This window comes from Coprinopsis cinerea (assembly GCF_000182895.1).
Source record: "Coprinopsis cinerea okayama7#130 chromosome 2 map unlocalized cont3.2, whole genome shotgun sequence".
Classification (NCBI taxonomy): Eukaryota; Fungi; Basidiomycota; class Agaricomycetes; order Agaricales; family Psathyrellaceae; genus Coprinopsis; species Coprinopsis cinerea.
The window spans coordinates 1,598,423-1,613,805 of NW_003307543.1; the positions used below are offsets into that span (position 1 = coordinate 1,598,423).

The 15,383-nt window shown below is 51.7% G+C and overlaps 4 protein-coding genes across 4 annotated transcripts; 1 reads left to right on the top strand and 3 right to left on the bottom strand.

Moving 5' to 3' along the window:
• Positions 1–272: 272 nt before the first annotated feature.
• Positions 273–2,376, top strand: CC1G_04273 (methionine aminopeptidase; the record flags this gene model as incomplete). The annotated part of the gene is made up of 9 exons (XM_001833242.2): positions 273–344; positions 435–586; positions 730–803; positions 1,031–1,051; positions 1,113–1,260; positions 1,325–1,463; positions 1,523–1,540; positions 1,610–1,713; positions 1,772–2,376. The coding sequence occupies 9 exons, from the start codon at positions 273–275 to the stop codon at positions 1,818–1,820; spliced, it is 777 nt and encodes a 258-aa protein (XP_001833294.1). The 3' UTR covers positions 1,821–2,376.
• Positions 2,106–4,799, bottom strand: CC1G_04274 (glycerol-3-phosphate O-acyltransferase; the record flags this gene model as incomplete). Its single annotated transcript, XM_001833243.2, has 9 exons — positions 2,106–2,648; positions 2,703–2,847; positions 2,898–3,144; positions 3,293–3,350; positions 3,402–3,593; positions 3,647–3,960; positions 4,016–4,405; positions 4,459–4,585; positions 4,635–4,799. 9 exons carry the CDS (start codon positions 4,797–4,799, stop codon positions 2,106–2,108), a joined length of 2,181 nt encoding a protein of 726 aa, XP_001833295.2.
• Positions 4,800–5,063: 264 nt separating this feature from the next.
• On the bottom strand, positions 5,064–12,183 carry CC1G_13915 (microtubule associated protein; the record flags this gene model as incomplete). Its single annotated transcript, XM_002911829.1, has 14 exons — positions 5,064–5,257; positions 5,311–5,865; positions 5,920–6,215; positions 6,267–7,286; positions 7,335–7,612; positions 7,668–8,956; positions 9,006–9,551; positions 9,602–9,791; positions 9,840–10,187; positions 10,243–10,743; positions 10,798–11,195; positions 11,248–11,573; positions 11,629–11,708; positions 11,782–12,183. 14 exons carry the CDS (start codon positions 12,181–12,183, stop codon positions 5,064–5,066), a joined length of 6,423 nt encoding a protein of 2,140 aa, XP_002911875.1.
• A 117-nt stretch (positions 12,184–12,300) lies between these two features.
• Positions 12,301–15,088, bottom strand: CC1G_13916 (hypothetical protein; the record flags this gene model as incomplete). The annotated part of the gene is made up of 18 exons (XM_002911830.1): positions 12,301–12,572; positions 12,625–12,712; positions 12,760–12,879; positions 12,985–13,108; positions 13,183–13,319; positions 13,372–13,478; positions 13,528–13,684; positions 13,736–13,853; positions 13,900–13,967; positions 14,014–14,092; positions 14,139–14,231; positions 14,282–14,348; positions 14,407–14,566; positions 14,618–14,632; positions 14,682–14,716; positions 14,765–14,810; positions 14,862–14,957; positions 15,017–15,088. 18 exons carry the CDS (start codon positions 15,086–15,088, stop codon positions 12,301–12,303), a joined length of 1,854 nt encoding a protein of 617 aa, XP_002911876.1.
• Between the last annotated feature and the right edge of the window lie 295 nt (positions 15,089–15,383).

The window sequence follows — 15,383 nt, forward strand, 5'->3', positions numbered from 1 at the left end:
AAGTTCTCGCTGCTTCCAGGTACGTTCCTCTTGGCCCAGATTGGGTGAGCCAGCCGCCGATGCCCTCTTCCAAAAGATGGCGTGTACAATCCATTCCCCAACTACCAATTTACGGGCGCACTACACCCTTGGTATCCGCTATCCCCCACGCGCCTGGTCCCAGACCACATTCCAAAGCCCGATTATGCTGTAACTGGTAAAGTCCCGTTTCCTCATTTTGGCCGGACCCAGTAAATTCATATCTCGTGTTCCCAGGCATTCCCAAATCCGAGATGCAAGCCGCAGGTCAACCCCCAAGAATTCTCAATGCCCAACAAATCGAGAAGATGAGGACTGTCTGCAGGGTGCGTGCTTCCGGTGTTACTTATTGATAGGACTTGTTGTAACCTTGTTGTGCCTGGGATTTGATGGAATTGCATTGAACAATGTCATAGTTGGGAAGAGAAATCCTTGACCTCGCCGCCACTTATGTCCGCCCAGGAGTGACCACAGACGAAATCGACGAAGTCGTCCACAACGCTTGCATCGAACGCAATGCCTATCCTTCCCCACTCAACTACCGTGGCTTCCCAAAATCAGTTTGCACGTCCGTCTACCTTCTTCTGCTCAACTACTTGATCCCAACTCGGTTCTCCATTCTCCGCTTTCCTTGTCAACCCCTTCCTCTATTGGCCCCAAATTATGTTCCTTGACGACGCCACGCAACTGACTCTTTCCTTTGTTCTTTAGCTCCGTGAATGAGGTAATTTGCCACGGTATCCCGGATAAGCGCCCGTTACGCGAGGGTGATATTGTCAACATCGGTGAGTGAAATCTTCCTTGTTACCGTTTCTTGCTTGGAGTTCCCAAGCAATTTATTTTCCGTTGTCCCCCTGGCGTTGTCTTTTTTTTTGTTGTCCACTTGAATCGGGTCTTTGAAGAGGTGTCAGGTGTCCTATCCCTTCTTCGCCTCATTCGTCAAAGGCAATGATTGTGTCGCTGTGGATCCCTTAATTAAAGCACAAGGCTAATTTTATTTGGTTGTCTTTAGACGTCTCACTCTATTTCGACGGTGCGTCATCCTGTTTTCTAATGCTCCATGTCCCCGTTTTAATCGCATTTTCGGTTGGTAGGGTATCATGGCGATCTAAACGCTACATACCCTGTTGGAAAGATTGACGACGAGAGCGCCAAACTCATTCGCGTGACCAGGGAGTGTCTGGATGCAGCCATTGCCTTGGTCAAGCCTGGGGCGCTCTTCAGGGACCTTGGAAAAGCCATGTGCGTACACTTGCAGTTCTTTGTCGTCCCACCGTCTCTCATATGTCATGGCGACGATGACCAGTGAACCAATAGCCAAGGCCAACGGTTGCTCTGTCGTCCGAACGTTTACAGGCCACGGAATCAACGAGCTCTTCCATACCGCTCCCAATATTCCTCATTATGCCAAGAACAAGGCAGTGGGAACTATGAAGCCTGGGATGGTGAGTCACGCCTGCTCGCATTAATTGGTTTCAGCGATTGACTCTCTTGGTGTTGCCAGACCTTCTCCATCGAGCCGGTGAGCACAGAAACACGATCCCTACCTATGAAAAGGCGACGCAAATCTCATCTCTCCCTATTACATTAGATGATTAATCTCGGCAACAACTGGGCTGACGTTCATTGGCCTGACAACTGGACTGCGACAACCGTAGACGGCAAGCGAAGCGCCCAATTTGAGGAGACGGTTTTGTAAGTTTGTCACGCCTCTTTCAGAACACCAGTCCTTCTCATTTTGGTTCTCTTCTAGGGTTACCGAAACTGGTGTTGAAGTTCTCACTGCCGCCAAATCTGCGTGATTGTATATCTAATGCAAGGCCACACCCATTGGATAGATGAGAACTCCGACCACAATGGAGACCACACGGTCTTATTTATTACATATGTTTGGTCTGTATGCTAGACGTCACAAACGAATGTATCTTATGCAGTGTCCACACTACAGTCCACAGGTAATGCATTACCAGTCCTACTAGTCCTCCGAATGGGTAGGTTAAAATGAAAACTACATACACACAACAAATGCAATATGTACTCCTAGTATAGAAGAACGAATCTAGAGTAAGAAACAAGATGGAAAGCGTCTAGGTAGATTTTGAGCGGGTCATCTCCTTGTTGAGGTCTTTGGTCACCTCCGGGAAGGGCTCCTCGCCCGGAATTTGAGCGAGGCGCTCGACAGGGACATCGTTGGATAAGCTCGGCCTCCGTGTTCGGTGACTAGCGGCCTTGGGCTGAGGGACGGCGGTGCTGGTGGCTTCTGCGGATTTGGCGGAGATCATGCCAGACATTCGGAGTCTCTGAAGGTCGGCATAAGAACTATTCCTGCTCCGAGTTCGCGCAAGGCCGTCATCATGGAGAATACCGACAACATTGTCATAATCTCCATTGTCCTCCTCTTCCGATTCGTCCGGGGTCGCAACGCGACTGATATCGTCGTGACCACCCCATGCACTTGTTCCACGCCGAGCACTTTGCGACCATCCGAACAGCCGTTCGTCCAACCATGTCATGGGATGAGTGAGCCCGAGGCCTTGAGCATCGACAGCTCCGACGCTGCTCTTCCGCCTCCAGATGCCCGATGATCCTCCAGATGGTGGGGCACTAGCAGATGGCACAACGATGCGGGTCTACAAGGGAGGATGTCAGACACCAGGAAACCAAGGGGCGTTGAACTAGCTTACTTCGTCGAAATCTTCATAGAGACGAGGTCCAAAATCATTGATGAGGGAAGCAACCTCGTTGGAGAGGTGCTCTCGGGTCGCCTTCAGTTTATCGAGGGAGCGCTGCTGACCAGGAACCAAGGCAACGATGAGAGGAGGAAGGGACCTGGTAGAATATTTGGTAGCAATCTAACGAGTCTTAGGAAGATTACTTACTTGAGAACGTCCATCCCAGCTTCTCCGAATTTGAGCGAAGCGTAATTCATGAAAGGAAGAGAGAAAATCGTAATAAAAGGAGTGAGGATTCTCCATTTGAGAGGAGCTTTGGCACGAATTGCAATGATTGTGGCGATAATTGCGTAGATTGTATAGAGGATTGGCGTTACACCGAGAGCAATCAATACCTTCCATGTTGCGAGAACGTCTCGCCCCGCAACCTTGACCACGGAAGCCGCGAGAGCCTCTGAATAGATGTCAGTATATAGGTAATATGATTGCCCTGCATGACTTGCCTTTGGCCTTTTTTCGCGAGATAATGGACGCAAGGATGAACATGGGGGCGTTCAAGATGGTTCCGGGCAATGCCAAGATTGTCCACACCAGCAACAAACCGAGGCGGTATGTCAATAGCCCAAAAGACTTCCAACCGGCTTTCTTGGCTCGAGGAACCTAGGTACCACGTTGGCAAACGCCGGTCAAGAGGAGGACGAGGTGGCTCACCTGATGATCACGCAAGCCCAGATCGCGAACCATACGATTATACTTCAGAACGTCACCTCTCAGCTTCTGAACGCGTGGCTCGTCCTTGAAATGGGTGTAGCCTTCCAATAGCCGCCGGTTCAGTGTCACGACCTGACCTAGTGTTAAGTGTTGGCCTGGGGTTTTGTAAAGGCGTCGGACTGCTTGAATAAGCTAACAGGGGTCATTATTTCTGACAAGGCGTTAAAATAATACGATTCTCTTACCATTAGGGTATCGTAGTCAGGGGCTCGGACGGTAACAGTCTTGAGAGAGTTGTAGATCAACTCAAGAAAATTGGCAACCGCTTCACGCTTCTTTGCCCCACCCTCCTTGAACATTTCTACATACTCAGTGGGTACGTCGAGAGCCGCACCGAATTCCACTACAGCACGCGACCTGAAGCGATGGGCATGGAAGTAAGACAGGCCAACGGGGACAATCTTGACTTGAACGCTAGGGTCATTTGCCATGGCTCCCAAAGCCATGATGGAGACGCCGGCTTTTAGCGGAAGGAGATCCGTTCGGTCATGACTTCCACCTGAACGGAATTAGATTGAATATCCCATTGAACAAGACAAGACCGGGAAACAAACCTTCGGGGAAAATACCAATGGAACCACCGTTCTTCAGGGCCTGATAGACGTGTCTATACATCTCTTGTTGGTCGACAAAGGGGAGTTTCTTGTATTCGAGACCCTGGACGCCCTCTTTTCGCAGCTCTTCGACCTTCTCCCTGATACGAGCAGTCCCCTTGCCTGATTCTCCACCGAATTCGCGTTTGATTCGTAGTTCGGTGTCAGAGATAACTTCGCTGACTTCAGCAAGTGCAGAGTTGACAGATTTTGGTAACATGATCTGCATGCGAGGCGTAAAGTCTTTGGTAAACTGTGTTCCGTCTCCGAGAATAAGGCAGGGGTCGTCAAGGGAGAGCCAGATCTTGCCAACACCGGAGGTCGCTGCGTCGGCCGCTCGCTCGACAGGGACTGTAGGCAATACGTGAAATTCATTACGGAGAAGCGAGAAGCAGTTTACATACTACTATTCATCATTTTGATGAAAAACCCGACGTCCTTTCGCTTCATACTCTTCGCTGCCGCCAGGAATTGCACTGAGCGGTGGGTCTCTCGCCATACTTCAAGACTGAGCAACAGGGGATCAAGGAACTGGCCTCATGAGCCTAACTTTTTACTCTTTGACGCAGTTGGAGCTCACCTGGTTGTGGTGTGGTGCGGCCACGAATATCACTGGACCAGAACGAGGGATGTTGAAGGCGCCGCGAGGCCGTATCTCTCTGAAGAATATCTGGGTAACCATTCTCCAGAAGAGCATAACGGCCTCGTAAGGCACTGGCGACTGGGAAACCACTTTCTTCGCCATTGGAAAGGAACGGGAATCAGGGGTGAACAGAAGGAAGAAGAAAAGAATGTTGAGATTGGTGCAGCTTTTGTCGGAATGCGACACTGTCACAACCGACGTATTTGGATTGCTCCCGCGTCCTGGCAAGCCTAAGCCCTTGATCTCAAACAATACCAATCCATCATTCTAGTATGTTCGGGGGAATATCTAGCATATAATTTACACATGCGATGCAGCGAAAGCGACGACAGTAGCGATAAGTTCGAAGAACAAAAAGAAAAGTGGTTAAGAAGATCCAAAGTCGTTGGATGTCCGTGGTGCAGACGACCCCGAGCTGATAGTGCTCGACCGGTACTGGAAGATGTCATGGAGCCGAGAAAGGCGCTCTCCAGTATCCGCTGCACCGGACGTCGCTCGAGTAGGTGAACGCAAGGTCGGGCTTGGCATCCCCCGGTCCCTGCTGGGTGTACTTTCTAGCGCTGCAAAAACCGTCAGTTTTATATCGCAAGATAAGATGCCCCGATTGACTTACATTGTGTGACAGCAACTTCCCGTTCTTGGTCTTCGGCGGCACGGCTTGCCAATGCACGATTGATGTACTTCCTAAACACTGGACCTGTTGATTCAAGCATCTTCTCGACCCTCGGCCGCTTGTGCGGATACGCTTTGAGGAAGTGGTGTAACTCGGTGATCCCTTCTTTGTGCAGTGCCCCCGTGGTTTCGCTGGAGATATGGCCGATAATGGTTAGTAGCTGTGCGTCTGGGTCTGGTTCCTCTGCGGGTGTATAGGGAGGGTGATTCCCGTTGGCCGAAGAACCACTGGGGCTGGTGCGATGGCTGGTGGCTTCCCGATGGGAACGTGCTGAAACAGAATCGACAGGGGATCGTGGCCGACTGGAAGCAGGTGAAATCGCTCGTGAGCTCCTGCCAACGGGAGGGTTGATGTTGCCGCGGAGGGCACCTGCTCCTGCAGCGGCTCCCTTGTTGGACGAATTCAAAATCCTATACACATAGGGGTAGACTATCGTCGCCGAAGGGTCGTCGAATGACGCGGAAAGCAACTCGTACACGTCGTCCCCGTAGTGACCTGCATTGCGATCAGAATAAATTGAGGACTCCCTCCAATGAAACAACCACTTACCGACGACATGCTGAATGATCACCTTGATTGTTCGCAATGGCATGTCTCCACAGGGTACCTTGTTCGTTGCACGTGCTCGCCATTCATTGGGAGGAACAGACTGAAGGAAGTGCTCAACAGCCGGGAACAATTCCACAGGGTCCAAGACGGAGTCGGCCAAGTCTTGAGGGATGTTACGTGCCAGCTTCCAAACACACTTCAGCACCAATTCAGCAACTTTGGCTTCCTTGGAATCAGGGAGGGTTCCTCTGCTCGGGAACGGCTTGACAATTTGCAGCAGCAATGCGAAAAGAGCCCTGTATAACGTGTTAAGCTATAAGAGGGACCTGACAAAAACTCATCCTTACCTGAAGATAGACATACGGCGACCAGTGGCGAACAAGCGCAGAATGATCATGTTGATGAACCGTGATAAATCCTTGATCTTCTTGACAGAGCTGTCATCAGTCTCCAATAGCCGTAATGTCAACTCCTCCAGAAGAGATGTTAAAATCCCCACCGTGAGCGACTCGGCCAGGAAGGAATGGTCACAGAAGTTGTTCAACGTCTGGATCAGGTGTTTGGCAAGGCGGAAGTTATCGTCTGGCAAAAGGTTTTCCGGGTTCTCAAAGGCATGCGCCATCTGGAGTGTGATTGTCTCTATGAGTCCTTCTGTGTGTTCAGCCAGGTCCCGATATTGAGGGGATGAAGGCCCTGCTTCAGGACTGACGGAAAGAATCTTTTGAATCTTCTTGAGCGCATCAACACTACGCGTCGGATCGCTGCTCAGTATGCTAGAGATCGTAATCGTAACGTCGTCGGAACTTTCGGAGCGCGGAGCGGGCAATTCTCGATCGCTAGAGTGGTACCCATTCGAAGTCGCTGTCCTCATTCTCAGAGGCTCTGGCTCCGGCGGTGGAGGCGTCTCCTCTCTTGGCGGAGGGGGAGCAGTGGCAGCGGAGTTAAATGCGGGCTGAGGCATGTTGGTTCTGGGTCTTGCCAATCGGGAGGGCAGAAGAGATTTGGGGCGAGCGATGCCTGTTGGAGACGCGGGCCCATTGGATGCAAGACTTCCTGCACGAGCGCGAACAGGAGACTCGGGGGCGGAAACGGCTGGGACCGCAGGTGATACTGGTCTTAGTGACCTTGCAGGAGATGCCGGTCTTGCTAACCTTGACATTGCGGGACTGCTCGGACGTTGAAGGCCGCTCCCTGCCAACCGTGAAACAGGTGCTGGAACTGCGGAAGGTGCAGGTGCCGGCTCAGGCTTATCCACTGTACTTGGACCCGGGACACGACGGAGGCGCTCTTCGAGCTGGGTCTTGTCCTTGGGAGACAAGGGGCCAACCAAAGACCATATCTTTTCTCCAACGAGGGTGTAGACCTCACTACGACCACGTCAGTACCGGATTTCATCATAGGGCTTCCGTTCTTACCTCAACGCGGTTAGAGCTGATTTTCGAACAGCGGGGTCCTTGTCAGAAATGAGTGCTGCAATGGCGGGCATTGCCTTCGAGGGCTCGCAAGCGCTCATCCCTGATTTCTTCAGGATCGCCGAGATTTCATCCAAAGACCCTTGTCGGGTTTTAGCGACCTTGGCCTTACAACCGTGTTCCAGGAGGAACTGGAATATCCGGCTGTATGCGTAGACCTTTGGTAGACTTCGGATGATCAACGACACTCGATTTCTGACTGGCTCTCGAGCATCACCAAGCTGAATGAAGAACTGTGTGAGCACTGTGAGTCGTGTGAAAGAAAGAGGATCTAACCTTGTAGGCCATGGTCGGTACGAAGCAAATCGCCTCGCTTTCGCTCAATTGATAGTTCACGGCTCTCGCAAATCCAAGAACCGCCTCAGTAACGTCGAGACACTTGGCGACGAGGTTCGACTGGGACTCGTGTACCTTCAACGATACATATTTGAGTGGGAAGTCGATGTTCGCGATGCAAATCTTCTCCGCTATTTCGTCCCCCTGAGCGCTGGAGTAGAAGTCCGCCATCATGCCCAAACCGGTAACATGGTCATTGACAGCATTGTGGTCATTGCTGAATAGCCGAGAAATAAGCTCCTTGGAGGCATGCGGTTCCATTTGGGTTTGAAGCAACTCTGCCAAGTCCTTCCTACCCGCCCCGCCCTCGTTGATCCACTTCTGCACATCCTTGCCAAGACGTAAACGTTTACTGTCAGGGTTGGTGGAATGGAAAGGCCCTGTCGAACTTTGTACTGGGGATTGGACAGCAGGGGCCCCAGGTTTTCTGAGGCCTGAAGCACCAGGCAGTCTGAGTCCCGACTCTGCGACAGATTCGGCGCGGGATTCCGGACGACTTGTGCCCTGGGGTAACTTTCGTCGAACGCCAAGTTTGCTAGGAGGCTTCATGGCGGCTGGTGCAGCGGCCCCAGGCCCATCTGAGGCCCGGCTGGGTGGTCTGATCGAAGCCACGGACGATGGCCTTGGTGCTGGTGCTTTCTTCTCAGGTGCGGGGGCTGCAGGAGGAGGAGCTGGGGCCTCGGAACCGGCTGGCCTGGCAGCCTGGATGAGAGGAACGGCCGTGGATCTGGAAGCTGGCTTCAGGGCATTGGTTTGTTGCAGAACGAAGTCGTAACCGGCGTGCTTGATCAAGAAAGGCAGGATGGCTTGAGCACCTTTGCGAACATCAGCGTTGCGATCATCGAGGGATCCAACGACGGAAGCTGCCCATGCGTGTAAATCTAGGCTGGAAGAGGCCTCGTTCTCCTTGAGCCAATCGGCTAGCCATCCAAGGAGGGTAGCTTTCTGGAGTGGATTCTGCGTTTCCAAAGCAGTTGCAAAGCCGGCAACCAGAGATTCCAACCCCTCGCAGGCTGTTGCAATCGCGGTCAACGTCTGGAGGGCGGAGTTGCGGATAGGCGCCTTTTGATCGGAGAGCACAGTCGCGACAGGGGTCGCAAACAGTCTGGAATGCTTTTCAAATCCCTTGCCCATGCCGGTCGCTATGCGAGCGACGATGTCAAGCGCCAGGGTTTGGACAGCCTTGTTGGTATCGACCACTCTTGCCTTGAGAATCTGACCAATCTCGCCTAGAGGTGAATCAGTATTTTTGATAGCGCTGGCAGACGAAAGACGAACCCATGTTCGGCTTGAGCCGTTTATTGTTTCCTTGGTCTAGGATTGCTTGCAAGGTTTCCAACGCTTCTTTCTTGGTCTTCCAAGCGTCGCTCTTGGCGTCAGTCAAGATCGTAGTACCCTTCATCAAGCCATCCAACTCGACTCTCGGGAAGAGGTCGTCGAGAGCATCCGCAGCTGCAGCGCCACCCTTCCCACTTCCACCCGCAGGTGCAAGGTTAACAACGTCGGCCGATGTTCGAGACGGCGTTGGTGCTGGTGTACCCTCTGCTTTGTCGAATTCACTCGAGATGGTTGAAAGTAGCTGAGGATTGATGTCTTCCAGGAGGTCTTTGATGCCTGAACCAGCGAACAATTTGATAGTAACTAATGTCTTCGTTGCACTGGTACGGACAGCAGCATTAGAGTTTGCGAGGCCGACCTTGAGGAAATCGATGACCGAACGCAGAGACAGACCCGCGATTCCAAACTCAGTCAGAGCAGTACCAATCCAGGTGATAGCGTCGGCGAGGACCTTGGGAGCCTTCTGTTTGGACAACGGCTCGTACGCTGAGGATGTTGGTAAGAAAACCTTACAGCCTGGAAAATATTGATCGTACCTTGAGAAAGGACAAACTGCAGCGAAGTTTTCTCCACAAAATCCAACAAAGTGTCTCCAGCTGGCTTCTTTAACTTCATGTCACCAAGCTTCTCCGTGAGATGACCAACGCTCAGAGCCACGCAAGACCGACCGAAACTGGGACACCTCTGAGCGAGGATACTCAGAATGGCATAGAGTTTCGTCGACACCTAAATCTCGGTCAGAATTTAATGTGATAAGGGATTCTGTCTGCGCACTTGGAAGTTCTTCTCGCTCCAACCCTTCTTTGCCAGAGCGCGTACAAGTACCTCGGCATCAATCGTGTCCACTTCGCCTTCTAGCCATGTTGTCATTTCCTCTAGGGCGGCCAATCGCGTTTTCCAGTTGGAGTCTGCGAAATCGGTAAGCAGGTTCGAAGGAATCATGTCGGCAGCCACTGCTTCTGCATCTTCGGGAGTGTGCTTGTATTTGAAACTATCTAATGCACTCGCAGCTGGCGCGGGTGCAGGCTTCCCTCCTTTGGCAGCGGGAGGGGCAGTCCCAACGGGCTTCTTTGCTGCAGCAGGAGCAGAGGCCGCAGCCACAACAGCCGGAACTTTCTTGGCCTGTAGATTGCAGATGAGCATACTTATTCGCCGTCTCTGGGAGGAAACTAGTCACCGATGGTTTAGCAACAGGTTTCTTAGGAGGGGGCGGGGCCTCAGGCTCCTTCTCTGGCTCGGGGGGAGGAGCTGCTGCTGCAGGAGGTTTGGCTGCGGGCTTTTTGGTGGCTGGCGCTTTGGGTGCCGCGGCGGCAGGAGGGGCCTTGCGAGCTGGAGCTGCACCGCCTGCTTTGCATTTCACGGTTGCTTTCTCGAAGGCTTCTTTCACCTTTGCTTTTCTTACATCTGCCATTGAATCCATGATCGCGTTGAGGGGTCGTTCCCCTACCATCTTCATAAGTGTACCAAAGCAGTTTGCAGCTTCATTACGAGCGCCCTCGAAGCCATCTTCCAGCAATACTGCCAAACTTTCGGATAGCGGCTTGATCTGGTTGGGAGGAATAGCACTAGTGGCCGCTGAAAGAGCACGACCCAGGAACTTCAACGTCCCTTCCTTGACTTGAGGGTTCTTATCCTTCAGAGCCGGCTCTAAATCCGGCAGGATGTCGTTCAAGGTAACCTAGAATAAGCCAAGGGTGAGATCGAATTGACGCCTGACCATGGTGCCTCCTACCGTGGAGAAGATAGCATCTAATGCGGCCCCGATCGCGTCGGTTACAGTCGCTTTGCGTTCCTTCAACCGAACGAGCATGAGTGGGACTGTGCTCTCTCGATATTTGGCGAAAGAATCCATCATCGCCTTTGCAAGACCTTCTAAACAGTTGGCGGCGACCATAACGCAATTGATGTTGGCATCTTTCGAGATGCAGGTTGCCAGTGCTTTTGCAAGTTCTGAGAGCTCTGGTGCATCCTTTATCCGGGGGGTGGCATTGACCAGGGTCAAAAGATCGTCGAGGGCCTCCTTGCGCTCCTTCCACTTCGATGATTTCAAATTTGTGTGCAAGTTAGCAGGTAGTTTGGGTACGATATCTTCGGGCTCTGCAAAGGCTCGTGGATCAAAGTCCTCGGGCTCTAAAACGCGATTATAAGCAGGGACGATCGATTGTAGAAGGTCACTACGCACCTGCAGGGGCATCGTCTTCCGCAGCCTCTTCTCCAGCGTCTGCCTGCAATTCGGCCTCGCGCGCAAGTTCCCTCGTCAAACGCTCGGGTTTAACAGATCCCTTCCCTTTCCCATCCTTTTCCAACCCCTCGAAAGCCTCCTTCAACTCTTTAACCTGGACGGGTTTGAGGTCTGAAAGCCATGACTCGATTCCGGGTCCGAGATACTGGTAGAGGCTGAGTGCTAGGGCTGTTCCCTCTGCTCTGACTGTCTTGTCACTGTGAGCAAATATTTTGGGGAGGGCCTTCAAAACTGGCGGGGGTGGTGTAACTTGTATGCCGAAGTTGCTGAGAATCTCGAGTTGGGAATATTGATCTCTATTGTTTAGGGTAAGAAACTCACCGAATAACTTCTTTCAAAGCTGTAACACATCCAGCCACGACCTTTGGCTGTTTTGCACCTAGACCGGGGAGGAGATCGTTCTAACCGAGGAATGCCAAGTCAATCAATTAGTTGGGGCCCGGGACCGAGAAAAGTGAAATCAAGACTTGCCACAACGCCAGTTCCCCCGTTTTCAACTTCAACATATTGCAGAACCAATTCAATTGCCTGGTTTCTCGTTCCTGCACGGGTTGAACCCAGGCATTTGTCCACGAGCGCGGGCACGATTGCCTCGCGGGTCTTTGCTGCTGTCTCTCCAGCGAACTTGACGAGGGCGACCAGGGACTCTACACCCTTTTCCTGAGCCACTGCATTTGCATCTGTTGCGAACTTCTTTATGAGGTCTGTGTTGGAGATATATGGCTTGAATGCGGGATCTGTGTCTGAGGCGGTATTCTGGAAGGTCTTGATTAAAGCTTCGTAACCACTGACACGGGCTTTCCAGTTTTTGTGGGCGATTCTGTCGGATATTGGGAGGGTGGTGAAATCCTCCTCTGGTGGAGCTGGACCGTCCATGGCCGAGCGTTGACTTAGGAGAAGACAGTCACTGAGCTGGTTGAGGTTCAAACCTTCCGACCCATGTCACGTCGTTGATTGAAATGATTGCATCACGTGTGTTCCCAGACGCGTCCACTACCGGCGAGCTAGCGCTGCCCCTACTTCTACCACTAGATTATACACCTGTTCAGATTGACTATCCGTCGCCGACTTTCCCATCTTCAGAGCCGCCTTTTCCGCCTCGTCGTACGCATGCATCCTCTCGTTTCGCTTGTCCGTCTGTCCCAGATTTTCGTACAGCACAGCTTGCATGTAAAGCACCTCCTTGGCAGACGACCGCATTTCCAGCCGGTCAAAATCCATATCTGCAAAGGAGAGGTAATATAAGGCTTCCTCAATCACGGCAGCTGCGAGATATTGGTTAACAGGGGTAGAACTTTAAGCATCGAAATTACTCACGGGTGACCTCGTCGGCAGCTGCGAGTAGGCACCTGGCGTAAGTGAAGCAAGCCGTCGCTCTCAACTCTTTGACCGTGCTGGTCAGGATCTGAAGGGAGATGAGTTGGAGTACAGCGCTATCATACAATATCTTACCTGGGGCATGATCTCTCCAAGGATCCTCTTCGACTTCTTTGCCATGTTAAATTCCAAACCGAAATCCGCCATCAACACGATGCCTGTCCGGTAGGCATCATATCTGCCCAGGAACTCTGCCTGGAATAGCAGCTTTAACAAATCATTCACAGCTGTGGACAGTTGGTCGTGTTGCTGTCGACACTTGTCAGTCCCCCTCTGAACAGCGGCCATGAAAGCACTGACCTTGAATTGGAGAACTTGGTAGATACATTGACGGATTGCAGGCAGAGAAGCCGCTTTGAGCTCTTCAAAGGAGAAATAACGGGGATTGAATTCGCCCTGAGGCTTCCTAGGAAGGAGATATTCTCTGTAGTGTCGAAGTTGTCCTCTCATTAAATGTCAGTCCTGGCATCCGCCCGAAGCCTGAGGTGGGTGTCTTACCGACGAACAGACCGAAGCGCGAGAATACACCATATCTCGTGAGCCCAAAGTCTATAATCAGGGATTGTTATTCCTCTCCAAGTGGTCGGGTCGAGCAGTAGCGCAAGTGCCGCCTTGTAGTCGCCTCCCAGTGCAGTCTAGGTATGGTACATTGGCACAATTGTCAGACTTCAATCTCGGGATACGCACCGTATATGCTCGGTTCAGCAGCACACTGAGTCGAATGGAGTTGTCCCCGCCTATGTCTGTGAAAGCAATAACAATGTCCTCTTCCAAAGCCGCCAACTGAGAACATCCTGCAGGATATCAGTGACTTGGACATTAGTCTCGGCGTACTCGACGTACCAGCTTCTTTCCAAACATACGCCTGGACGGCATGTTGCGCCCATTGGTACTCCTCATTCGGTACTGAAGACTCGCGATCACGGGATACATCTAGACGATGATCGTACAACCCCGTAGCCTGGACTATCTTGCTGAACGCTGTGGAAAGAGGCTGTTCCTGGAGACTTCGTCAAAGCCTGTTTGCGGCACGAATGCGAGTCGGCCTCACGTTTTGCTCATCCATTAATTTCTTCACATCGAAGAGTAGCTCGAGAGGGTCCAAGTCGGGCTGAATTTCATTTATCGTTGCTTTGAATCCAGGTGCAGGCGGGAGTCGATGCAGCAGGCTGTAGAAGTGTTAGTACTGGTCAGGAGTCCTTTAGAAGATACTACCTTAGACAGTGCAATAACGTGGCCCTGTCATTAGCTGTACGGGAAACAGATATGGCTTCTCCTAGAAGCTTCAAGAGAATGAGCACAGCGAAGACTCGGACTAAGGTCCCTCACCTTTCTTGCGGCTACATATTCCTTGTTGACATAGTGCATTTGTACAACGTTGAGCAAGGCGTGCTGCCGGAACCCGCTGCTGAAAGGTGAGTTCAAGGAAGGAAAGAGAGCGGAAATCAACACACGAGTCTGTATTATCGTGAAAGTGCTGTTCAAAGAATCTGCGAATGTTCTCCACCGCGATATTCTCGTCCCCTATGGCCTTGCCCTTCTCCCACCTACGATAGGCTCAGTTGATAAGGGAAGCCCGAAACAGGAATACACATACGCTGCGTATGTTTCTGCTTGTGCCCAAGACTTTCTGTCTGTCGATGTTTTCTGAAGCAGGTAGTCGACTGGAAGTCCTTGTCAGGCATTTCCACTTCGGAACACCCTTTTTCTTGACGCACATACTTGTTAAATCGACTTCGGGAACTGAGTTGTAGCTCGGAACTGGTAGTCCTGCACACCATGCTTGGTATTCGTCTCTCAACTTGACGAGACCGACATAGGAAAGCTTGACGAAGCTGACGAAACAACGTCGACAGAAGTAGCCGAATAACGATCTGCGCATCTTGAGAACGGGTCAACTGGAGGCCATGATCGAAGGAATTATGCTACACACAAATCTGGGGTTATCCTGTCCAAAACTAAGTATCCATATTGGCCAAATTGATATTGCCACCCACCTCCATTATCTTCTCAATGAATAGAGTGGGGAGGTCTGCGGGCAATGAGAGAGAGTCCTGCCACTGTGTTACAAGACACTCACTGCCCAAGAAATTGCCCAGTTTTTCTGTAGTGACCAGCTCTGCATGCTAGGGAATGTTTCAGACAGAGATGTTTGAGTCCGAAGAGTCCAGGCGTACGATGGTATTAATGGCTGCGAGGAATTGTGCCGATTCCTTCGTTGTCGACCCTGGTCCTGTATTGATCTCCTTCATCAATTCACGATGCGATTTGGGCTGTGTAACCTGTCCAGGCGTTATACCCAGTATCAACTTTTGTTAACACAACGCCATACCTCTGAGACCTCGTTGAGTAGAATTCGGAGCAAGTGTAGGGAGAAACTCGGTGGTAGCTTCTTGATTTCCATTTCCCTGAAAGCTATCATCAAGATAGACAACAGCACCAGGTGATGTCCTCGGAGAACATGTCGTGTTGGGGTGGGTGTGTCTTCCATTTGAGCCTTCCAGTTTCGAGCCAATATCGTCGCGCTGTTGAACGCGGTCGACGCGAGGGTGAGGAGCAGTCCTTTTGATCTCGGCGCCTATTGCCCGACGGATTCTGTGTTCGGCAACGGCCGCCATCAGCGATTTTTGGAGGACGGTCCTCTCAAGACTCTCTCGGCGCATACTCTCGCTTCCTTGAAAGCCCTGGAACGAACCAGT